The following is a 25,968-nucleotide window of genomic DNA, read 5'->3' on the forward strand; positions in this document are numbered from 1 at the left end:
GTGGCAGGCTGGACATGGATTCCATTTCATTTTGTGCTCTTCTAAAAATATAAAGAACAAGTCGTAGGTAAATTTTCTGGTTGATCAAGGTGTCTCACTTTGCTGTTCTATAGTAAACTTTCACACTAACTACCAACTCCTCTCAAATCCTCTCTATTCAGGCCAAATCTAAACTCATGCGATTCGATTATTGGAAAAAAGAGAAAAAGCACTCATGTGAATGAGTTCATTTGTTTTATTGCATATGAAAAACAATACTTGTCTACCACGCATGTACTACGCTAGTAAAATAATTTGCAAGCAACTGTCGTCCAAGCATAACATTCATACAAAGTACTTATCCATGGGATGTCGATGTTTCATTAGATTAAGATGAGATCAAGCTACAAGCAAAGAAAATTGCAAGTAGTGTTGTACGCTCTAAAACACGGTAGTTTTATCTCACATCACACAGTAAACAACCAAGTTGGTTTGTGACTAGTGACTACAAGCTCTTGGTTACAATAAGATGTGCAAAATAACATTGAAATCCTATGCCAATTATAACTTTTAAACAGAAAAGAACCTCCCGAAATGGTTCTATTAAACTAGAAGCAAATGATTACCAACCCTAATAACAATGGGACGATTAGGGGTGCCAGAATGGTATATGGGTTGACGTGATGCAACCTGCATCAGCTTGTTACAAAAAAAACAATTCATCTCTTTCTTCCACCACGTTCTCTCAGAGCAAGTGTGAGTGTTTCTTCATCTCCAATGTTGTAATATGCAAGTGACATATTGTCCTTGAGAAAACCAGCCCGTCCGCTGAGTTTCTGTTTGTTGGCAGGAAGCTGAACCTCTCCAGCAATCTTTTCCTTTAGGCTGCTAACTGTCTCAGACAAGTCATCTACAACAATCTCCAGATGTTGCCCTTTCAAGTTTCCTTCGTCTATGTTGGGAACATTTATAGTAATCCTAATACGTCCCTGATTCTGAGCCAAGAACTGTTCTTCTGACATAAGGGAAAAATCAATCCTCTGCCGCTTTGACTCTGGTTCATCTGGCAGTGGAGGAGGAGCTTCCTTGGGAGGCGGTGGAGGCATTCCTTGAGGCAAGGGAGGCGGTGGAATCACGTAGACATGTGGAGGGATAAGGAGAGGGGTGAAAGATCGAGAACCTCCAAGACGTGTGAAGTGGGATCCAGGTGAGGTTGGTAGAGGCCTATCTGGAAGATTCATAAAAGCTAATGGAGGGAGTGGTGGAGGCAGAGGGTGTACGGAAGCCAGATCAGGTCTTGGAGGGGCAGAAACCCAAGGTATAGTCCTCGTCTTACTATTAGCAGCATCAGTGTGCTCCTCCTCAGAAACATTCCGAAACATTGCCTGGTTTGCAGTTATGCGAGTGCTTCCTGTAGGACCGTCCCATATAACCTGCGTTGGGTGCTCATCTTTCTTCTTTTCAATCACTTCCTTGACAGCATTGGAAACTTCTTCTTCTGTAGTACCAAATATATCTGGACGTGTTCGAGCAAGCCCCACAATGTTACTAACCATCTCGTCATCATGGGCAAGTGTTGTTTCCCTAATCTCAGCCATCTTTCTGTCTTTTTGCTCTTTGAACTTAGGATCAATGAGAGAAATCCTCATGTGCTCTGCCATCTCGTTGATAGGAATCAGCTCCCCTGTAATTGGGGAGGCAACAAATTTTGTTGGATTTCTTTGTGCAGAGATCCTGTCTTCTGGCCTTTTCCAGCTCTTAACTATTCTCATTGGGGGTTCTGGCTGCCCGGGTGCTGCAGCCTTTCTCTCACTCATATTCCAAACGGTCTCTTCAAGACAGGCAGCTTTCATTCCCTCCTCAACAAGATGCACCTCTTCCTCATCTATCTCCATACCTGCTTCGTTTCCACGCTCAACAACCTCTGGCTGATCTTCCATAGCGGAGATGTTACTCCAACTCATAACCTCTGCCAACGTCATCGACGGTGGAAGCTCCGCGTCCTCATCATCTGTAAACTCTATTGTCTCCACCACATAAAAGTCATGCCAATCAATCAAAGCCATCTGCACTCGTTCCTGCTGAATTTCAACTTCAGCTTTCTGTTTATCCTGTTCTTGACATCGTTCCCAATCAAGACGGTGCAAGCAATGTTCAAGAACAGTTGCCAAATCAGCCACACTTCTCAACTTATCAATCAACCCCATGGGAGGCATCAAAACTTTCGAATACACATCAGAATATTTAGTAAAGGGCAAATACTTGCTATTGGTTGGCTTCAGAAATTGGAAGTGGGGTTTGTTAATCTCTCTAATTGCCAATCCTGTCAAGAAAGACTTCCCGTTTCGAGCTACAAATTGTGCAGTAAGCTTTATAATATCCAATTCTTCACCAGTGATACCTTCTGGATGCCGAACGGTATACTGTTCACACTCTGGAGGTTCAAGCGCTCTACGAACAAGTCCAAAACGTGCAGACGGGCCCGCCAAGGTTGCATCAACGTCTGCAACAGTTTCGTTGCCGTCGGTAGTGCATGAAGCAGCGGCACTGACTACTGACTCTTCCGGGTGCGAAGGAGAGGGATGCACAACCTCGAAACGCAGTTCAGTAAGGCGATGTTGGTAGTAGGCATGATATGGGTCCGACCATTTTAAGAAACTAAACTTGGGCTTCCCTTCATTATTAACCATAACTCTTTTCTCAAAGTCAGGGCCATGCGTCGCAACGAAGTGTGCTGTCTTGTCAACAATTGATCTCATGTCAAGAGGAGGGTGTATCATACCGATACTTCTCGTGTGTGTAGCAACGGTTGGAATAGGACCCTTTCCATGTGGTTTAGAGTTCCCGGTGACTCCGTGGGAGACAGCAAAAATTCCATCTAGTGGAGGTGCTGGAAGGGGAAATAGTTGCATTGTGGTTAACATTACTGCTGCTTCTACTGGACTAGCCTCAACAACAAATTGTTTGAGGTAAGTGAAGAAACGTAACCTTTTTCCTTCGTCGCCTCCCTTAGCTAATTGATTTGCGCGTAGAAATTGTTGTCCATGAGACCATGATATATATATAAACCTGATGCGCGAGAGAGTAATTTCCTTTTTCAGTAGAACTTGGGTACCAATTTAGAAACAGAACCGAATTAGAATGAGTTTCGGAAAAGGAAAGTGTGACAATCAGAATCTAGATACTAGGGTTAACAGGCCGGACTTGAACAAGACTCACTTATGTCCAACAGTCTAAGTCCCGGTGTAAGGTCCCGTTGGACATGATCGGATTCGGGTTCAATAAACCTAGTGTAAATGTGTGTGCTCCGTGCGCAATTTTCGGTCATTTATTTTCTATTTCTAAATGTTTAAGTAAAATACGCCATTGTGTAACTGTAATTCTGTTAGTTCTGTACTTATTCTTTATCCCACCTAATTATCAGTTCATTAGAGCACCATGCCAACTCTTATTACACATTTACACTAAATATAAAAGTAAAACTGTGAAAGAAGAAAATAAATAGCACTGCCAAGCCTACGTCTATCTTTAGTCACCAAATCGTTGAGTGGGAGCGAAAGCGCAGATCGTTGAGTGGGAGCGAAAGCGAGAGAGCTGAAAGCGTAAAACTCGAAAAGCTCCCACTTTGAGAATGTGTCTAGAGCGCCTCATATAATTAATTATTAAATAATTTAATATAATCATTAAATATATTACCTTATTAAATATTTGCATTAACGTATTGTTTCACAAATAAAACAAGGGAGAGGTTCTAGAGACATATTTTATCTTGACACGTAAACAAACTCAAAATCGTTAGGGCATTTATAAGTTTTGGATTAGGATAATTTTTTGAAGATATGATCTCATAACTATTCTAAACATTCACAAATAATAAAAAAATCAAAAAAAATCAAACTTGTCAAATGTAGTTAACAATTTACAAAATTTGGCTAATTGTAGACCGTTCATTTTCACCATTTTTGATATACTATATTTGGCAAGTTTATAAATTTTTTGATTTTTTTTATTATTTATGACAATGTTTAGAATAGTTAGGAGATCATATTTACAAAATATTAGCTTAATCCGAAACTTATAAATGCCCTAACGATTTTGAGTTTGTTTATGTGTCAAGATAAAATATGTCCCTAGAACCCCTCACATACAACAAATACTATTTTTGAGGTTACTGCAAAATTAGGAGTACTTGGTACTTGTCAGAAAATGAGATTGAGAGGAGGGGGCTATTTGTTTTTGCCTCTTATAAGACCTTGAGGTCTTATAACCTCTTATAAGATGTGGCCTAGTGATTTTAGACATTTTTTTGGTTTGTTTTTTGCCTCTTATAAGAGGCATTCTACTAGAAATGTCTTATAAGAGGCTCTAATTATATAAGTACCAAAATTGGATCTACTTAAATTATATAAGTCTTATAACTTGAAAAATGACTCAAACACCCCCATCCATATACCCCTAGCCTCATTTATCTCTTCTCCCTTTTCATTATCTTATTCTCCAAATAACTTAATTGCCCTAGCCACCACGAGCTACCACCACCACCACCAAACTATTAAAACCACTACCACCACCACTGCCGCCACTACCACCACCACCATCACCACCACCACTACCACCACCATCATCACCTCCACCACCACTACTATCGTACTATTAAGACTATCACCACCACCACCACCGTGCTATTAAAATCACCACCACTTCCACTACCACCACCACCACCACCACCACCATCACTACGACCGTGTTATTAAGACCAATATTATCACCTCCACTACCACTACCACCACCACCACCGTGCTATTAAGACATCCACCACTTCTACTACTACCACCACCGCGCTATTAAAACCAATATCATCACCTCCACTACTACCACCACCACCGCCAATTAAGATAGTTTTTTAAAATCGATATTCTAATTATCAAAATTGATTTGAAACCGAAAATCAAACTATACGTTTGTTTCAAATTAATCTATTCAAGTTAAATGTGATGTAAAGTAGGGTTATATTTGTCAAATAAACATCTATAAGATGTCATGTATTTGTTTTTTCTATTTTTACAAGTGCTTATAGGAAGAACTTAAAATGAAAAACAAATCACTTTATAAGACCATCTTATAAGACCCTCTTATAACACATGGTCTTATAAGACCCTATTATAACTTAACCCAAAAAAACAAATAGCCCCAAATGTGAGAGTTGCTTATAAAAGATGAGATGAGGAGTAGGTTATACAAGCTCAACTCAAAGTGATCTTCTTCTCCCTCTTTCTGTTACTTTGGAATCCACAGTAGCATCTCACCAATGGGAGATTGAAAAAAAAATCCGAGAAACTGATTTTTGGCGTCAATCTAATAATTATATCTTCTTTTTATATCTTCCAATTGAGGTATCCTTTCCTCAATTCATTTATTTGTGGGTTCAAAATTTGTGATTTTTTTTTTTAAAAAAAAAACAACTAAGATTGGATTTTATATCAGTAGCAATTTGATCTGGATGGTTAAGTTAGATATATCTTTGATCACTTGTTTTAGTTTAGCGAGCGTGGTTTGAAAAATCAAAAGCGTGGTTTTGGAAATTTGAAAGTACAGATTATAATAGCATAATGTAAGCACCAACTTGTTAGCTCTATATAGACACCACATAGGACTCTTTCCTCTCATAGGAAAGGCCAAATATTTTGATACAGGGCGATATATCGAACCCCCAAAACCGATATATATCATTTTGTTGATTGATTAAAATTTTGTTTTGTATGTTGATATATTGAAAAATATCAAAAATATCACCAATTATACTAGAAATATAGTTTATATATTAATAAAAATCGGTCAAAGATTGGTCAGAGTCAATAATAGTTGATATATATCGATATATCATATACAAAATGTGTCAATATATCCATCCAATGTATCACAATATATCCATATCGGGTATCTCAAAAATTGAGATATATCGGCGATATTTTGGTGGTTGTCAATGGATCGGTTTGATTATGAAAAATTATAATCCAAACCGATAAGAAAATTGGAAACCCAAAACCGAACCAATAATATTATATTTCATACAAAACTGAACCGAACCAAACCGATAAGATATATTGCAAACCGAAACCGTACTAACCTGAAAACTATAAAAATTAAAAAAAAAAAATGGGTGATGATATTTGGAGGTTTGGGGCTCGAACCCCGCCAAAGATGGGTTTATTTTTAATAAAAAAGAGAAAATTTTGCTAAATCTCATTTAAAACAAGCTTACCAAACCAAAAAAAAAAACTATAAAAATCATTTAAATCATTAATTAAATTGATTAATTTCAACCACACAATTGATAAACACATACAAAACTAATCATAAATATTACTAAAATCTCATCTTATCGGTTCGGTGGAGGGCAAACTAAATTACCAAAACCCAAACCGTTTCTTAACGGTTTGGTTCGGGTCAGTTATCGAAAACGTTTCGGACTTGCGGTAAAATTAAAAATTAAGGTGGACTTACGGTGAAATTATTATTGGGCCGCAATCACTGTTCAAATAAAGTATGTTGGATTGTAAGCCCAAATGAAATTCCCGCAATCCAATTTGACACCAACCAAAAAACAAAACGTGTCCATAGCACGCGCCATTTCTACAACTATCAAACAGAATTTGGTGACTCACTTACATATATTCGAAAATAAAGAAGAAAGTGGAGAAGTTAGGTTGATGGATACAAAGCAGAACATATTCATATTCCATTATTCTATTCCGATAAATCTTGTTATTATTCCGATATTCTCTCGTATTCTTCAATCTTCATTATTCCGATAAACTTCATTCTCATTCCCATTTTAAAACCCTAGAAATCCAATTTTTCAAATTTCACATTCATTCAAATTCTACAATGCCAGGTTTAGATGTATGGTTTAAAGACTCATCAATTGTTAATGAAACACATGAGAATCCTATTTTCAATACTGGTGGATTATTTTTAGAATCAAACTCTCCTTGTTCATTTCCTTCTCTAATTTTGCGTAGAAATAGTGAATTTTCATCTTGTTCTATTGACTTAAAGAAACTAGTTGTTTTTAGAGGGTTTAAGTATAAAGAAAAGGGTTTAAGAGTAATTAGTCATGGGTTTTTGTCGGTTAGTTTATCGATAAAGCGGGGTGAAGAACTAGTTCAGGAATCAAATGGAGAGAAGGGGTCGGAGGAGGAAGTGGTGGTGGGATTTGAAGAGAGGAAAGTGGAAAAGAAAGTTGGTTCTAGAAGACAAGGTGCAATGAACACTACTAAACATCTCTGGTCCGGCGCAGTTGCTGCTATGATTTCCAGGTTCATTTTTATGCCAACTATAGTTTATTTTTGTTCATGAATGTTTCCGTAGGTGTGCATTGTATGTATAATTTATGTGTTTTAGGAAGTGGAGATAAAATGCACTATGTGTAAACAAGTGTCAAAGTCCTTGGGGTATGTTTACAAGTGTTCATGTAATATTCACAATAGGCTTAGAAAGTTAGGATTGATAATCTTTGAGGTTGAAGGGGAAAAGAATGGATAATGATGATCCACGAAACTTTCACTATTAGGATGAAGACTTCTTAGCATTAAGAGCCGTTAAGTAGGCCAATTAAGATTCAGGGTGTTTTTTTTCTCCCTAGTACTTTGAATCCCCAAAAATAGTTTCTTCTTTTAACAAATGAGAAACTGAGAACTAGTGCAATTGATAAAATAGAGGAAAACTATACTGTTGGGATAAAATAGTGACCTTTTTTTTTTTGGTGTAGATGGTGTTCAGGTTTAGTCATTCTTGTAGTTTTCGGGAATAACTCCCTCTCAATCATCTTGTGCCATTATTATAGCATGTGACTTGTATTTTATTTTTCAAATTTCGTTCAGCCTTTAATACTTAAATTTGGATCTCTGCCTTACATCTTGTGTTAAAAATATATAATCAGAACTTGCGTTGCTCCACTTGAGAGACTAAAGCTGGAATATATAGTTCGTGGTGAACAGAGGAATTTGTTTGAGCTCGTGCAAAGTATCGCAACCACTCAAGGTTTGAAAGGTTTCTGGAAGGGAAATTTTTTGAACATTCTTCGTACAGCACCATTTAAGGCTGTGAATTTCTGTGCTTATGATACATATAGAAAACAGTTGCTCAAAATGTCAAGAGGTGAAGAAACAACAAATTTTGAGAGGTTTCTTGCCGGTGCTGCTGCTGGCATTACTGCTACTATACTATGCTTGCCAATGGATACGGTATGCAACCTCTTTCTCTCTCTGTGTATGTGTGTGTGCGTGTGTGTTTTCTGACTTAAGAGAATGGGATGAAAATGCGTTGGTGTATTGTGTTTAACAAGTTTGAAGCGTGATTGACCATTACCATTGTCAATATTTAGAACATTCTCTTCTTGTGTGTGTGTGTAGGTAGAAAGTTGTGCTACTAGGTTTTCATATTTTTATATGACCTATCTCCTTTTTAATTTTTTTTCTCTTCTTTGTGTTGCATGTAGACCTCCTTGCATAAAATGTTTTCTTGATTTTTTTAATTTCAGATATATGAGATTCTTGTTATTGACTGCCTGTATATGTGTGTGTCTTTGAGTTTGACTTTGGTGCTTATTAAGCTGAACATCTTTGTGTTACTGCTGAATATTCAGATCCGAACAAAGATTGTGGCACCTGGTGGGGAATCCCTAGGTGGTGTTATTGGTGCTTTTCGTCATATGATTCAAACTGAAGGATTCTTTTCACTTTACAAGGGTTTAGTACCCTCTATTATAAGCATGGCACCCTCAGGTGCAGTTTTTTATGGAGTGTATGATATACTGAAGTCAGCATATCTCCATTCACCAGAAGGGAAGAAAAGGATTAAGCACATGAGCCAACATGGAAAAGAACTGAATGCTCTGGACCAACTGGAACTGGGGCCCGTTAAAACCTTATTGTATGGGGCTATTGCTGGCGCCTGTGCAGAAGCTACCACCTACCCATTCGAGGTTGTGAGGAGAAGGCTTCAACTGCAAGACCCAGCCACAAAGTTGAGCGCCCTAGCGACTTTTGTCAAGATTGTAGAACAAGGGGGTGTGCCTGCGCTGTATGCAGGCCTCATTCCCAGTTTATTACAGGTATGTAAACATGATCTCAGGATTATTTATTATCTAATTGTTTTGTTGAAGGCTTCTTTAGAAAGTACGAACACATCTGAATTGACTGGTGATGGTGGTGTTCACTTTTCCTCTTAAGTTGGGTAGGAATACTTTCTAACGCTAATTTGATCAATTGCTAAGAGCCTAAGAGCCTAAGATATGATTTGTTGTGTTAGATAAAAGGAAAATCCTGTCTTTCGATGGTCTTGAACGTTTTACAAGGACACATTTTTATTTGATGCAAGATTCTTCTACATGTAGAGTGTAGACTGTTGAGTAACTAGTTAGAGTCCTTCAAGTGGTGTTAGAGCATTCTCTTCAATTGGTTAGATTCCTTCATGCCTCTTTATGGCAGTCCTTTTACGATTAAAATAAAGTAAACTTAATGCTGCAGAGAGGAATTCTCTGATAGAGGTTATGGATATGTTGGCCTTTGTGTAGTATTGTTTACACCATATGAAATTTAGGGGAATCTGGTCTAATGATTTTGTATATTATGAGAAGACTTATCTTATCTGTATTAGAGGTTTGTGGTGCCTGATAAATGCATGCCACAAAAGACAAGGAACTACCATTTATCACATCAACCAGGTTCCTAGTTTCAAGAACTCAATAAGATGTTCCTTTTTATGGTACTGCAGTGGCAAAGTTCCTGGGTTGACAGCATGTTCTTAAACTGTTTGGTATACAAATTTCATGCCCATGGGGTACTCATTGAGTTTGCGAGCAATACTTCCTTGCTATATCATTTTTTATTTGATTGGGAAATCTTCATCTGCTGTATAGTATTGCGAAATTTCGTGCCTTATGCAATCTGAGTTTGATGAGGTGAATTTTGGTCGTGTTTTAATCTTGTTTTCTTTCTCTTGGCTTTAACAGGTTCTGCCTTCTGCTGGTATAAGTTACTTTGTGTACGAGTTCATGAAGATAGTTTTTAAAGTCGAGTGAAAACATGATTAGGATCTTACTGACAAAGGAGCCTCTTTGAGATAAATTTTGGAGGATTTTGACTGTATTTTTGAGATTCGGTTTGAGTGTCTGTTACTTGGCTGTAAGTTGTCGCCCAGCCTTTTGTAAGGTATTTTACCAATGTATTCGGGATGCATAAAATTGATTCACTTGGATATCTTCCATATAGATCCATTAGTTCTGAACCGTGTCATACAGATGTCAGAAAAAAGAAAATGTCAGCAGTGAATGCTGAAGTTTGAGATTCAGCGATTTCTTTGAAGCAAAACAGTCGGGATGAGAAACAACCTGTGTTCATAGTGTTTTATATCAAATTGGTTATAATTCAGGCTAATTAATAATTCTAAACATTTGTCGGAGCTGATTCAACGCTGTATAGATGAATTCACGCTTTATTTGGCCTACTACTTCAAAAACACAAAAAAATATCGAAAATGATTTTTTTGACTTCAAAATTCCCTTTCTCGTCAGTTGAAGAGCATGTTAAATTCGGTTCGCAATTTGCAAATCCCTCTTTTGAAAATTATTTCATACTGATCGTATGATGTGGAAGGAAAGCTTAACTTCGAGATGTATACTACCAACAATAATCCTGCACAACTTTCAGTCCTTAAACATAATAACCTTTCGAAATCAAGCCAAAATGGACTTATATAGATTGACCAAAACAAATTCTTCTTCAAAATACATTACGAAGTGTATATCAGAATAAACGCGCATCTCCATTTTGGTACAAAAAGGACTAGTACAGTGTACATTGCGTAATAATAGAGACATTTACATACATAAATATTTATATCAGAATAAACGCGCATCTCCATTTCCGTAAAAAAAAGGACTAGTACACTGTACATTGCGTAATAATAGAGGCATTTACATACATAAATATTACTTTACACGGACACACCTTAATTACTTAAAATACAGTAGTTACAATGTAAACATAAAGCTCAAATCACAACCACGGAATTTGATCCATATTCTCAAGGATTTCTTACTATGAAGTTGGGTAGGATGCCATCATGGCAATACCGCAGATACCCTCTGCAGCGCCAATATCACGTTGCATTCTTATGTATCCATTCTCACCCCATGTAGTTCCCCAAGAGTTCTTCACCAACCAATATTTAGTACCATCGCTAGTGGTACCATAACCAACTGCGGTCACACCATGGTCCAGTTGGGTGCCACAATCTCCAGTGAATACACCACTTGAATAGAACTGGAAGGCTGAACCACTAGCATCAATAGCCACGGCAATAGGTTGGTTCGCAACTGCCTTTAACAGAGCTTTCTCGTCGTTGGCTGGCACATCTTCATGACCAGTGATATTGGCTGCATGGGAGGCTTCCTTCTTCTTATCGCAAGTTCCATCAATAGCTTTGTATGGGTAGGTACCTTCAGTAGCCAAACCATGATTTTTTACAATGAAATCAAAGGCGTCATCCATGAGACCACCTTCACAGCCTTGATCCTCACCGTTTACGTCGCAATCAACTAACTCTTGCTCAGACAGAGATATCAATTTACCTGTTGAGAGTTGGGTTATACCTTCCATAGAAGCTACAGTAGAGAATGCCCAACAACTTCCTGTATTTTGACAACCAAAAAAAACAATTAGCAAACAACAAATTGTGGGTGTCTTTTTAATAACCCAAGTATGCTAAAAATCAAGAGCAACTAAAATTAGACTATAGCTTCTTATCGGAATATGTTTCACTTACCGCATTGGCCTTGGTCCTTGATAGGTGTAACAGCGCCTTTCTTTCTCCAATCCATGCTAGATGGAACTGCTGTAACATTTTCGTACCTGAACGATGTCCCAAACTTTCGTTCAGGGGACTTCTTGTATCCATTTCGAGATGCTATAAATTCTTCATTGGTTTGGTCGGCGAAACCATTAACACTTAACACGTAAGGACGATTTCCAACCTTGTTGAAAGTATCAATGTACTCGACATTGGTTTTGAATATCTGGAAGCGCATCTCTTTCTCGACAGAGTCCTTGTACACTCTTCTGTAATTGGTCATCCATTGCTCATGCCTATCTTCCATAGATAGTTCTTGGAGGTTACGCGACATAGCTTGAGGTGTATAGAGAGCCAAAATGACCAGCACCAAACTCATGCATTGCCATTTGAGTGAAGATGCCATGACTAACTATTGGAAGATCTGGACTTATAGTTTTGAGAGTTATAAAATTCTAGGATTGAAGTAATTGAATGAGTATGCACATTCTTAGTCCTTGTTTATATAGACAAATTTCAAGTATGTGTTGTTAACTGAAATACAAAAATGAGACTTCCACACTTGAGTGTTGAGTGCCGGGGGAACCACATATGATTTGAATTGATAATAGACAATTTAGTACTTAAATTTTAGTATTGTATTATACAAAATTCATTAGTTTGTACTAAAATATTCTTGTTAGTTTTGTCTTATTTCGTGAAAATGAATTTATTGGGTAGATATATCAGTAAGGTCTCCTTATACACCTAATTTGTTTTCACTGTACATGGAATGGAATTTATACTGGGGACAGATTAGCTTTCTTCTGCCTCTGTCAACGTTTACTTCAAGGAAACGTTCTTTCTTATTAATTGGCATTGGTAAATGTACGTAGTCTACTGTTGCAGACTTGCAGGTTGTTACTCAATTTCTTTGCGTAAGCACGGAGCAGATTACAAAACGAACTGGTACATTGCAACAAAACAATAACAACTGATAGCCGATAGGTAAAACAACTATTAACGAATCTACAGTTCAGCCAATCCCAAAACAACTCGAGACAGTGTTCAGGAAAGAGTAAAAGTGTAAAACTAAACTTTCGGGTATATTTTAGAGCTTTGCATATTTGTTTGTTGCAGCCACAAGAATTAGAAACGCCGTCTGTGGGAATCGAACCCACGACCACATGGTTAAAAGCCATGCGCTCTGCCAGCTGAGCTAAGACGGCTGCTTTACCTGTAGAAACAGAAAGATTTTAGAAAATCAACAGAATCCAACGAGAGAATTCTTACAAAGAACTCAAAAGCACATGGTCAGTGAATCTTGATCACAATTTTCGTTTAAGTGCACAAAACGGTATTTACACAAACTCTCACACCACACCATTATTTCGGGCAAGAATATTCCATGTCTACTCATAGCAACAATAATCTGAGTCAAAAATTTATCCTTAAGGTAATAAATACCTCCCTAGCAAAGCCTTCTTTTTGAGAAACCACTTCCTCGTTACTTTAACACCAAAATTCACAAAGCCGTCATTCAAAATAATCAAAGTTTCAAACTGCTGGGACAATAAAAGCAGTAGACGACCAGAGAATCATTGTCTTACTTCTTGAATTATTCTCGTGAATGTCAAATAAAAAACCACTATAAAGCTAAAAAAACACTCTTCAATGAATACAAATACTAGTAAATACAAGTTGGCCAATGTGCATAAGTTATCAGTTACCACAGATGGATTTGCAGAATCAAAAACCAACTCAAAGCCATGGATTGATCAGGCTAACACGGCCTTAATCTATTGTTTGCATCTCAGAAGAGCATATCATCCAAAGCCATCCATGTTCACCCTGCCACACATTAACTTATCCATATAAAAGGGGATAGTTCCCCTTCCCCCAAAGTGTTTAACCTAAACTAACTTCCACACAAGCTTTGGCAAAATTTATGATTTTGTCAAGCTATAACACTTCCTTCTCAGCACATCAAGTAAGAGACGGCTGTTCTTTGAGTCTAGAAATTTTGTTTGTTGCAGTAGTTGTTCGTCTGAACCTATCTCTCAACCATTATTGTTGCCAGCTACTGTACTGCTGATTTCGATTACCACTTATCATGTTTGGACCTCGACCGCCATCTGAACCTCTGTATGGACCACCTTGAGGATAATTTGGACCACCGACTCCATAACCACTGCCACCACCTCTGGGACCTGGACCAGGCATACCACTTGCAGCATAAGGAGGTCCTCGCCCTGGGTATGGCCCGCTGCCGTAACCTCCGCCTTGACCTCCACGATTTGGGTTGTACCCTCCACCAGGATTCCCCCCCTGTGGGTATCTACTTGGCCCTCCAGATGGTCGAGGCTTTCCGTAGTGGTGGCTAGGTCCTGCAACCACTGGAGGCTGTGAGTGCATTGACTGGTTAGGTCCAGGTCGGAGCTGTGCGTGCGCTTGTCCAGCCTGTTGAATGGGAGGCAGGCGCGCATGTTGCTGTGGATGCTGTAGCTTCTGTCGCTTTGCAGCTTCTTCATGTTGACGCTGCTGTTGACGCTTCTTCTTTGTCTGGAACTCGTGAGACGATTCATACTTTGGTAAACTGCTCATATTGAATTGGTGATTGTCAATATATAAGAAGGGGTGGGGTTTGAGAGTACAAGGTCCTATTTTCCTAGCCTTCCATACAGGACCTTGAAGAAGCATAAATTGAAAACTCGTGAATATCAAACCTCTTGGGGTCGCAAGGCAAAGGGTCAGTCCAGAAATACTCCGCGTCAAGTGCATCCTTAGCAGATATCCTCTATAAAGCAAAGGTTAAAATTAATTAATATAACATCCATGACATAAAGAATAAATCTCCTGTGTAATCTTGTAAGTGTGGGATTGAGAAATCGAAATCGCAATAAACGATCCATAATAGTGGAGAAATCAATGAGTTATGGACTTGAAGAGACAGTTGAGTATCTAGGTATAACGATACAAAAGCTCACCTTAAACGAAAAGAATATTTGAAATGGCCTTCAGCATGACTACTGAAACCTTACATTAACTAATTAAATGCACCATTACTCAAAGTAAATGACAATTAAGTTACCAAGCAAGTAAGATGAACTCACAGATTTTGAATCAACTGTATGTCTAATTCCATGGTGTTTTTACACACTAACTACTCTTGACAGAAGCCTAACAGATGTAATCCGATAGTTTTAGTCACGCGGCAGCAGCACGTATGAGTATGGAACCAACTTTCTAAATTCATTATCCTCATTTCCCAAACCTTTAAAGCACATAATCAAGTGTGACGCCCTATTATTTATTTATTTTTTGCTCGGTAAAGTTGAAATCTCATTAAAAGTGAAAAGAAAATAAAGTAGGCAGAGAGAGCCTACTATTACAAAGAAACAAAATAAAACTAAAAACATAGCCACAGGAGGCTAACCCAAGAACTACAAATTATTCTACTTCTAAATACAAAAGCCTATCCCACCTCACCACAAAATACTCAAAAGGGATACTCCTAAACTCTTTAAAAATCTTAGACCACCGAAATAATAAAGCCTTAATAGATATGGTAAACTCTTGCTTAGATGCAGAAACACATTCAAAGTGTGACGCCCTATTATTAGTTTATTACATAATAGCCCACATAATAGCAAGTGTGACGCCCTATTATTAGTTTATTACATTACCTCTTTTTTTATTACTATTAGTTGTTCATGTACCATAACATAAATTCATAGTAGCATCTCATTAGTTTTCACTCGACATTTTGAATAACATAGCTTCGTACCCAAACAATAATAGGATCCACGCCTCACCGCCTCGCAATACTAAGTTAAAATACAAAAACGGTTGCACTATATTTCTCATGGTGTAATCGTACTTAAGCATTTACATTAAATCCAGCTTATTAACCAACACGATGTCTACAACAGAGCCATGCAGCATTTAATCTTGCAGTTAGTAAACAAAAGATGCACAAAACATTCGTCAATTCAAGGTGTTCACATTTGTAGTTCAATGTTTAAACGATGATGTGGGGAGATAAGGTCTGCATCTCTTTTATTTTATTCCATATTTCCTGATTACTGAGGTCTACACTTTTGATTTCAAGAAGGCGAAGAAAAATAGTAGCCAATTCAGAAGTTTTGGTTCATTGGCTTCATCTACCACGAAAGAAAATTTTGTAATACATAGCATATAAAATGATAGTCAAAACAGCTTGAAAAGGTTATCTTAAAGTTTTAATAAATAATGTTTGTTAAGTAGATCAGAATGTGCCAACAGTCTGCAGTAAGGGTCAATCGATGTGAACTGTTGGAAAAACAGGCTCTTAATACAATGAGGATCAATCTATGGATCAGGTATCTACTTAAGAATAAAGTACATTTGTAGTCAACCAAGTTAGCCGCATGGACAAAATAGCTAGTTTAAAAATGTGATACCTGTGATGGATCAAGAGTCAGCATTCTCTCCAGTAACTCCAAGGCATGGCGGTCAAAACTGCAAATGCATCGCAAGTGTGAGTAACTAACCCAGAGTCATATTCTTATCAGATATTCCGGATCATGCCTTATCCACAACCAATCCATTAGCTAACCTAGAGTAACTATGTATGAACTTGCACTAAAAAAGATTTTCCTATATATGATAGATGAAAATTGACTTTAATTCCTAAAAGTTACACCCCATGCCAAATTACACTTACTGTTTGTAGGTTTCCCTGACACGTCTCTTCATTGGTCTCGATGGCTTGAAATTGTTGTACCAAGGAATCTTTGAAACCCCAGGCCAATTAACCTCATCTGGGGCGCCACACAACTCAAAAATCTTGTTTAATTGCTCTGGCTGCAATAATCACAAGAATTATACATTTCATCCATGAGACTGTATATGCCACTGTTATAGTATTATACTATTATGTAATTACATATGAGCTGAAAAATGACTCCAACAATAACTAAAAATAAGAACAAATCCAGAGAAGAGATGGCATTGGCCCACCTAAAGGAAGAGAAATATAACAGAAAGAGAAGCTTACCTCATTTTTCCCAGGCAGGATTGGCTTTCCATGAAGAAGCTCCGCAAATATACAACCGACTGACCACATGTCAACTGCCGGACCATACTTTGTGGTTCCAAGCAACAGCTCCGGAGGCCTGTCAAAATCATAAAGAACCAAATCAACAAATAGTAAACGTAATTTTGAACTTAATTGATGATAGTTAACTTAAAATATTCATAATGCACCTGTCACGATAATATAAGTATGAGAATTACCTGTACCACAGGGTAATAACACGATTTGTTAGATTGCCATTGTGATCGTTGGAGAATGACCTAGCAAGGCCAAAATCAGCAAGTTTCAGGTTGCCCTCGTTATCTATGAGAAGATTAGAGCCTGCGAGTTCAAATGTAACATGTTTGTTACTCCAACTACAAAGACTAAAGGACAGAATAAGTAGAATATCTGGTACATTTGATAACGACCTTTGATGTCACGATGAAGAACTTGATTCACATGACAATAATGCAGCCCCGTCAGTAGTTGCCTCATATAGCACTGATTAGGGAAATGTTCCACAAAATGTCATGCAACAAATGGTTATAAAGCATGTGAATTTTATATTTTAATTTATATGTAGTGATACCTTGATTTGAGGAACCGTAAATCGCATCCCAGGACGATCAGAAAGGCCCGTCAGATCATGATCCATGTATTCAAATACCATGTAGATGCTACCCTTGTACTTATTGCCATCTGTAGTCCCATGGAAATATGGTTTCATCATTCATCAGACTTCTAACTTGATAAGTAAAACAGCATTCAACATTCAACTTTACAGAAAGAACAACCAACAAAGAAATGAGAGAACGAAGATTAGAAGGATCATGCACCCCTCAACTACTCACCTATCTTCCCATGGTCATCTCTTTCGGGACCTACAAGACAATCCCAAAATTTCATTAGGCATTTGAGTGTTTTCTTTAGCAAAAAGAAAAGGAAATGATAATCAAAACTAGAGATGTTTAAAAGAATATACCTGGAGATGTTACAATTTCTTTCAACTTTATCACATTGTCATGATGCAACTTTTTGAGAATTTTAATCTCACGTATAGCTGTTATGGGGAACTGCAGTGCAACAGAGCATCTATCACATAATTTCAAGAGAACGCACAGCTTATATGTCATCTAAATTTTAAGGGAATGCACAACTACTTACCCTTTTCATTGTTTTGGTGAATCGCAACTACTGCTACTACATATGTACTAAGACGATCAATAATTCCTAACTAGAATACAGTTGTCACACCTGAACAACTATTTCATTTTGTCAGCAGAAGTTGTAGTGATCATTTTCTTTGTATAAATACTATTTTACAGACCTACGAAAAGTTCCGTCCAATCTTATATTTCAGATGTTCTGATAGGGGAAGCTTCTCCCCAATACACACACACACCCCACCTGGCTTCACGACTGAGTGCGGTGTATTCCTCCACTGCTTGGGTTCAAATAAATAAATAAATAATTATACGGAAAAAATCCTTAGTTGCGAGTTAGAATGGCAATCATCTTGGGTGACTTGAATTCTGATAGTAGTAAAAAAATTATTATGAAAATGGTAGGAAATTACAGTGATGAAATACTGGTGTGGCACATATGAAGCTAGAGAATAAAGTGCATTTTGACACCTATAACAGTGTTCCAAACACACACACACACACACACACACACGCACAAAAAAAAATACATGTAGATCTTTTGCTTAATAGTCCAACCTTGCCAAGATACATAAGAAAAAGGCATTAGGAGCAGTAATAAGTTCTTAAACCATATTATCAGTATCCTGCATCAGATTTTTACTGTACATCTTCGGATAAAAGTCCAAGCTTGCACATGTAGTTAGAGAGTGATAATAAATGCTTAGGGCATACAAGAAGTATGCACATTTTCCAGCAGATTGTTTGTCTACCACAACATTAAAACAAATTCCTAGTAAAAGTACTATACTAATCACTACTTTTTTTTTAGTAGAATCAAAAGTCAATGTTCTTAGACTGTAAACTGCAGAAATCAATACATGGTGCAATGGTAGCATACCCCTTCTCTTTCGTTATCCATACGTATCTTCTTCAAAGCAACAATTTCTCCAGTTCTAATTTCTCTGGCCATGAACACTTGGCTGCAAAAACAAAGACACGAGAAAGTAAATATACATGTAGGTATGATGTAATTCTAGACTATCTGAATAACCTAAAACCTTGCACAAGCAAACGGCTTATGTACTAAATGTCTAAACCTCAGTGACTCGCCAAGGGCATAAATGCTTCTTATTACATCTTTGTCAAATCAATAGAATCTTGGTTAACATATATGTAATTCTGGTAGTGTGAATCTCTCACACTACATTTTCATTATTATTATTATAAAATATTGTTTTGCTGATAAAAAGAAAATAGAATCTTGGTCAACAGCAACATATTAGAAAAAGTAGAAAACGAAAAGAGGAAGGTGAGTGAAGAGCAAATAGGGAAGTATCATAAACTTCGTTCCCCCTGTTTTTCCAAATTACAGTATTATTTGACTGTCGAGAGAGAGAGTTCCTCCTACGTCTTTAGAATGTCATCAACAACTTAACTGTTTGGTGATACAGAGCCTAGATTTCAGTCTCTCCAGATTCTATAATTTCAATGATTCTTCTCACAGTGAAAGCTCAACAAATTAAACTCTCCCCACGTGTTTTCCTTCAATGTTACAAGTTTTCCACGTAAAAATCCATCAGTTTTGTGATCACTCTCTTTCCCTCTACATTCCTCTATCGTAAATGATCCAATCAACTACTAAAAAAACGGCAACGAATGCATCTATGTTGTTGAAAGCTCAATAAATTACAATCAATGTTGGAATTGTTTCTTTCTCTTTGTCAACTATTCTAACAAGAAACAATAATTATGATTAAAGATACAATATTTATACATACCCATAAGTCCCTTCACCAATCTGCTCCAATTTCTCGAAACAATCCACACTTCGAGATCCCCAAGCCGGTGATTCATCGAGATTGAGCTGCCCCGGAGCGGCAACAGCCATTATTATTGGTACTAATAGACTGGGCCTTATTTGTCTCTTGTCTAATAATTCGAATAATTCGAATAACAAAACAGATTAGTAATTAACTGACTAGATAAGTAGATTTAGAATTCGAAGAATTATGTGTAGACCTAAAATATCTAAAAAGATAATAAAATTTACGAGGAAAAACATGTTTTTTTTATTTCTAATGTGAATACAAGTGAGTTTTGACAGCTTACCTATTGGGAAGTCCGGAAGTGAAAGTTTTTTTTATTTTTCTTTTACTTTATTTCTTTTTAAAGGTTTTGATATTTATTTTCTGAGGAAAAGCTATTCCCAGAAAATGATTTCTAATGTTTTCCAGATGGGAATGATTTTCCAAGAAAGTTATTAATTAATTAGTTGAAGGCATGAGAATGTTTTTTTCTGTCTTCAATCTTAATGACTACAAATCACCAATTACTTTGATTTTCATATTACTTTAACAATTAAGTAAGGACGGGAGATTGTTGTTAGACATTTCAATAGTTCAATACAGACCAAGCCTTCAATATATTGTAGTTAGGCTAATTCCAATAGTACGCAAAACACCAAATATCATGTAAATTGTGATCTAATAGTGCGTGAAATCGCTAACCCGCTAACGCTATCGGTATAAGTTTCGCTATGTATACAGCCAAATTTAACGATATAGTGTATGCTTTGCATGCCAGAACAATGAATGGCAGTCATAGAAAAAATTCAAAATAAATCTACACACCTCCGCGGGTAGCGCTAGAATTCGATTTAATTTTGAAATAAATCTACACTCCTATCACCGTGGCGGTTAGAAGAGAGAGAGAGAGATGGGAGAAAGGGTAAAATGGGGAAGGCGTGAAAAAACAAATAGCCACACGCCAATGTGAATGGCGGTTACAAAAGAAATTTTTTCTCTCCTACACACCAGTGTAAGTGGCGGCTAGATGGGGTGACTGTGTTTGGTCTTTTGCTACACGCCTATGCCAATGGCGGGTAAAAGAAAAATCATTAGGTCGAACAACACTATCCCGCTAACCGCATATACTGTGCTATTGTGGTTTGCTATTTTAGCAGTCCAAACCATTGGACTCAGCCTTAGACATGTCAATGGTTCTTTTCATCACTGGTGTGTCTGAAATTCTGAAATCATTGCTTTAGCACATTTTATGCACATTTGCTTTAGGTCGTGTTGCTTGTATTGGACATAGAGGAATTTGGAAATCTAGATTTTGTACCGGCAAAATGCAGTATACACGTATTGCTGGCCCGAGGAAACCACCAAACCTGATAGCTTTACTCTTGGTAGGATTTTAATTTTGAAGTATAGGGCATGAACAAAGATTTTTGAAACGCAGTCGGAGCATATTCAAATTCAATGCAAGTATGCAGAGGCGAGTCATGACGAGTCCTAGAACAGGCCGGTCTGCCCTATCGGTAGTTTCCTACCCATTTATGGAATCACTCTGCCCCTTTTCTTGTCTTCATTAACATGGCAATCTTAAATTCCCATCTAATTAACCACACGGGATGGTCATAAAAATGCTATCTCAGGGATTAGAATGGATTTTGCATTGCAGCTGCTACCAAATATAATTGAGTTATGTCAAGAACTTAAACACATCTCTTAGCAGTTTAGTTTATTCTTTTAACTGAGCTGCTATATTAAAGTTAGAAAAGATGGCTCGAAGAAGAATTGGCGGGAAAAATAGGACTTCCGCCGTCCCAATTATCCGGACACCACAACTTCTCCGTCCCCAAGTAAGTTTTTACCAAAATATACATATATAACAACAACGCCAACAAAAAACCTTAAAATCGAGAACCCCTATGTAAGATTTGTAATAATGTTTAAAAGAAGTGAATTATTTGTTATAGTGAGCCTATTTGATTTTGTAGGTCAATTTAAATTGTTTCAAATTTTGATCGAGAAATATGAGTAAAATTTGGGAGCATTTTTATGTATGAGATTTTTCATAATTACAAAATCAATAATTTGTCGACTGTTTTCTTAATCCATAGTTTATTCAATAAGGAACCACTATAGGCCTCATTTGGAGAAGTGACATGTCACCAATCCATGACTAGAAATAAACATATAAACACTGTGCATGTTCCCCCAAAACACAACAAACTCAACTAGAACATGAAAAATTCCACACACTCCCTCCCTCTTTTGAAGAAATAAGTTGCGAAGGAAAGGATACTTTCAACCCTCCGTCAAAACCCTTAATTTTTATTGAGGTAAAAAAAATGACACATGAAAAAACTTGAATTTGTTTCAATTTTTGAATATTTTTTTATTGTTGTTTCCATTTCAGAGTAAATAAAGCTACGGATCTTGATTAGTCAAGGAGTCTCTTTAGTTTCCTCAAGGGTAAAGACGACCCCCCCCCCTACAAATTTCCGAATTACTGTATTTCTTAGCGTTAGGGGGTGTTTGGATCCTATTTATTTATTGCCAAAAAGTGTTTATTAGTGAAAAAATATTTTTTGAAAAAATAAATGTGTTTGGTTTCTATTTAAAAAAAAAATAGTTTTTCATCCAAAAAACACTTTTTGATCCCAAAAAGTTGTTTTATGATAATTAGGTCAAACTTGTTTTTCAAGTTAAAAAACTATTTTTCTTTGAAGGAAACACTTTGAGTGCTAAAGGCAAATGAGCTCCCCGGATGTTTTAGACTTTAGTGATTTATGCCACGATATGCCAAAATATATCGAGAAACATAGTGTGAAATCTATTTTCATAAAATAGCTTTTAAGAAAAATCACAACCAAACATGTTTATTGAAAAACTGTTTTTAAAATAAATACTTTTTCATAAAAATGTTTTTTAAGAAAAAATGATTTTTTGAAAAAATGAGAACCAAACACCCACTTAAGTTTTTTGTTTAAAATTGTTCAATAGTCACATGTTTGATCCAAGATTTGTTAATTAACAACTAATGTCTCAATGTTTAGTAGTGTTTGGAACTTGAAAAAAATTAAAAAATCTATGACTTGAAGAAATAAGTTGCGAAGGAAAGGAGAATTTCAACCCACCATCAAAACCCTAAATCTCATCGAGGTAAAAAAAAATGACACATGAAAAAACTTGAATATTTTGCGATTGTTGTTTCCATTTCAAAGTAAATAAAGTTACAGATCTTGATTAGTCAAGGAGTCTCCTTAGTTTCCTCAAGGAAAATACGACCCCTCCCCCCGCCCCATTTCTCGAATTATTGTATTTCTTAGCGTAAGTTTTTTGTTGAAATTGTTCAATAGCCACATGTTTGATCTAAGATTTGTTAATTAAAAATATCTCCTTGTTTTGTAGTGTTTGGAACCTGAAAAAGATTAAAAAATCCATGACTTGAAGAAATAAGTTGCAAAGGAAAAGAGAATTTCAACCCACCTCATCGAGGTAAAAAAAATGACACATGAAAAAATTTGAATTTGCTTCAATTCTTGAATAGTTTGTGATTGTTGTTTCCATTTCATAGTAAATAAACCTACGGATCTTGATTAGTCAAGGAGTCTCTCTAGTTTCCTCGAGGAAAATATGCCCCCATTTCTCGAATTATTGTATTTCTTAGCGTTAAGTTTTTTGTTGAAAATTGTTCAATAGTCATATGTTTGATCTAAGACATAACTAATAATCCGCCATTTAATTTGCGAATTATTCACGTATTATAAGGTTTTGTGAATAAAACGAATAAGTCGACGAAGTTTTGAAATATGCGGTTTAATTCGCAAATTTCTTGGGCTGGGCTTATTATTGCCGAATTATAATGTCTGGATTATTGAAATTCCAAAAAACGACCCTTTATATTAGAAGTTGGATTTTGAAAACTTGGAATTTGGAATTGGAAGGTCAGATTATTTAATACCTTAAAAAACTCAATCAACCTAAAGAACTTCTAAAGGGATAGACTTGATAATAAGAACAAAATACTTCTTGAAGCCATAGGTAGAAAACATATTCCACCATTTTTTAACTTTTTGAAAGTGCTCAAAATTAATGGTTAGAGGAAAAGATCCTCTTTGGCAATTAATATGGGGAGTATTTAAATAGTAAGTGGAACCAAAAATTTCAACTTAGTAATATTTTGTTCATGAATAAATTTTTTAAAAAGGACAAAAGAAAAAGAAAACCCACTATATATCAAATTTTAAATGAAAATATATATAGCCGAATTTCAAAGTAATGCATTCGTATTATACCCGTTTAAAACACACATATATCATATTTTTGATGTTAGCATTTTATTGGACCGAATATTTAAAAGTATTATTGTTAAACATTTTGAATCTTAGGTGAATAATTCCCATATTGAACTTTTGCCGTCTACGAATTTACTAGCTATGATCTAAGATTTGTTAATTAACAATGTCTCCGTGTTTAGTAGTGTTTGAAACCTGAAAAAGATTTAAAAAAAATCTATGACTTGAAGAAATAAGTTGTGAAGGAAAAGAGAATTTCAACCCACAGTCAAAACCCTAAATCTCATCGAGGTAAAAAAAAAATGACACATGAAAAAACTTGAATTTGCTTCAATTCTTGAATATTTTGTGATTGTTGTTTTTCCATTTCAAAGTAAATAAACCTACGGATCTTGATTAGTTAAGGAGTCTCTCTAGTTTCCTCAAGGAAAATACCCCCCTGACTCACATTTATCAAATTATTGTATTTCTCAACGTTTTTTGTGAAATTCAAATGTAGAAATTACTCCTTAATCAAAGAATAATGTAGAACTTCGATTAAGAATTGAATCTGCAATTTGATTAACCATGCACAAATTCCCTTTTCAGTAAAGAACTGGCCTGGTAAGTATACTGAATTGAATCAAGATTGCAAAACTTAATAACTATCAAACTTACTTCTTCTTCTTCTTTCTCTGCACTGAAACTAAAACTTGCACAAAGAACCTGCAAAATAGATTTCCAAGGACAACTAGTTAACTGACAACAACTTAAAAAGGGATATTGAATCTCTCTAACCTAAATGCATGTGGGAGGGCAGTATATTTATCATGTGCTCGGCCACACATAGAACAACAGCTTGATACAATTTCTAGGTCGATCAACAAGACCTCATTCAGTTCGTGGCCAAGACCTAAATCAGTTCGATATTAAAACTTGTGAAAGTATTACAATCTTCATTTTGTGACGTCTTCCTTGGAAAAAAAAGCTGAGGCTGCAATAAAGTTTCAATTGGAACACGACTCAACTTGTGTGCCCATATCCTCCTCCTGGATGGAACCCAATTTAGAGAATTCCAAGCCTAAGATTCTCATTCGACCATCAGTAGCATATGATATTGCTTCAATAGCTGCATTGTATCTCCATTCTCGTGCAAAGGATCTTCTTGCATTAGGTAACAAGGACGACCCTGAAGTAGACTCCCAAGCGGAACCACCACAGGAAAATAACATTGGAGAGAACATTGTGAAAAAGGATAGCAGCTCTATGAACAGGAGGCACTATGCGTATCCTTCTCGGATGTACAATTCTGAGGTAGCATCTTATGTTGCAGCCTCAGCAATGACAGCTGTTGTTGCTGCGGAGGAGGCTGTGAAACAAGAAGTTGCAAAAGAGCTTCGATCCCTTCACTCATCACCATGTGACTGGTTCATATGTGATGATCCAAGCACGTATACTCGTTGCTTTGTTATTCAGGTACATAGTCTACTTCCATGATTATTACACTGTGCACTAATGGAAAATTAGGCTTCACCAACAAACTAACTTGAATTGACTGTCCACTTTGATGGCAGGGCTCAGATACCTCATCATCTTGGCAGGCAAACCTCTTCTTTGAACCTGCCAAATTTGAGGTACTAATTAGCGTAATCTTTCATCATGTAGCCTAGATTTGGTCGTGGGACTGTAGAAAGGAACATGCTCTTCCTCCAAAACACACATGAAAATGGCCAAACCAAATGTCTTTTTAGCTGGTGTGGTATGTGTTTTGAAGGTGGTGTATATAATATTAATTTCTGGGTGATATGAGTCCTTGGATCAATTATGTTGTCTTGTTATTTTAGGTTGCATTCATGTGGTTTTAGTAGAGGCCTGCTCATATAGAT

General features: G+C 36.6%; 4 protein-coding genes, 1 non-coding gene and 1 pseudogene across 13 annotated transcripts in view; 2 read left to right on the forward strand and 4 right to left on the reverse strand.

The window, feature by feature from the left end:
* Positions 1-698: 698 nt before the first annotated feature.
* LOC147501757 (putative splicing factor 3A subunit 1 pseudogene) lies at positions 699-2,738 on the reverse strand (annotated as a pseudogene).
* On the forward strand, positions 2,595-10,368 carry LOC147501758 (putative mitochondrial adenine nucleotide transporter BTL3). Of its 2 annotated transcripts, XM_086606759.1 has the most exons (5): positions 2,595-2,948; positions 7,116-7,298; positions 7,922-8,225; positions 8,627-9,094; positions 9,995-10,368. In XM_086606759.1, the coding sequence occupies exons 1-5, from the start codon at positions 2,737-2,739 to the stop codon at positions 10,061-10,063; spliced, it is 1,236 nt and encodes a 411-aa protein (XP_086462885.1). In that variant the 5' UTR covers positions 2,595-2,736; the 3' UTR covers positions 10,064-10,368. The 2 variants fall into 2 exon arrangements, with proteins under 2 accessions (XP_086462885.1, XP_086462884.1); XM_086606758.1 differs by lacking the exon at positions 2,595-2,948 and having other exon boundaries at positions 6,600-7,298.
* A 508-nt stretch (positions 10,369-10,876) lies between these two features.
* On the reverse strand, positions 10,877-12,303 carry LOC147501759 (senescence-specific cysteine protease SAG39-like). Its single transcript, XM_086606760.1, has 2 exons — positions 11,809-12,303; positions 10,877-11,674 (listed from the first exon to the last, which is right to left on the reverse strand). The coding sequence occupies exons 1-2, from the start codon at positions 12,236-12,238 to the stop codon at positions 11,082-11,084; spliced, it is 1,023 nt and encodes a 340-aa protein (XP_086462886.1). The 5' UTR covers positions 12,239-12,303; the 3' UTR covers positions 10,877-11,081.
* A 664-nt stretch (positions 12,304-12,967) lies between these two features.
* TRNAK-UUU (transfer RNA lysine (anticodon UUU)) lies at positions 12,968-13,040 on the reverse strand. Its single transcript has one exon. It is a non-coding gene; the product is annotated as a tRNA-Lys (tRNA).
* Positions 13,041-13,400: 360 nt separating this feature from the next.
* Positions 13,401-20,127, reverse strand: LOC147501761 (cyclin-dependent kinase C-2-like). Its single transcript, XM_086606762.1, has 12 exons — positions 19,794-20,127; positions 18,914-18,995; positions 17,853-17,943; positions 17,722-17,751; positions 17,460-17,569; positions 17,299-17,371; positions 17,089-17,209; positions 16,850-16,967; positions 16,517-16,656; positions 16,254-16,311; positions 14,538-14,608; positions 13,401-14,407 (listed from the first exon to the last, which is right to left on the reverse strand). The coding sequence occupies exons 1-12, from the start codon at positions 19,901-19,903 to the stop codon at positions 13,879-13,881; spliced, it is 1,533 nt and encodes a 510-aa protein (XP_086462888.1). The 5' UTR covers positions 19,904-20,127; the 3' UTR covers positions 13,401-13,878.
* Positions 20,128-21,991: 1,864 nt separating this feature from the next.
* The window catches only part of LOC147501762 (phospholipase A1 PLIP2, chloroplastic-like), a 66,904-nt gene continuing 62,927 nt past the window's right edge, over positions 21,992-25,968 (forward strand). For 2 of the 8 annotated variants that reach the window (XR_015221457.1, XR_015221458.1), the window contains exons 1-4: positions 21,999-22,144; positions 22,222-22,277; positions 23,217-25,558; positions 25,657-25,716. Coding sequence is in view for 3 of the 8 variants with exons in the window: in XM_086606764.1 (XP_086462890.1) it covers positions 25,136-25,558; positions 25,657-25,716 (483 nt within the window). In the remaining 5 variants the exon portion in view is untranslated. Of the gene's footprint in view, positions 22,145-22,221; positions 22,278-23,216; positions 25,559-25,656; positions 25,717-25,968 lie in introns of all 8 variants that reach the window. The other 6 variants (XR_015221456.1, XR_015221455.1, XM_086606764.1 and 3 more) reach the window with 4 other exon arrangements.

The sequence above is a fragment of the Coptis chinensis genome, chromosome 4 (assembly GCF_015680905.1).
Source record: "Coptis chinensis isolate HL-2020 chromosome 4, ASM1568090v1, whole genome shotgun sequence".
NCBI lineage: Eukaryota > Viridiplantae > Streptophyta > Magnoliopsida > Ranunculales > Ranunculaceae > Coptis > Coptis chinensis.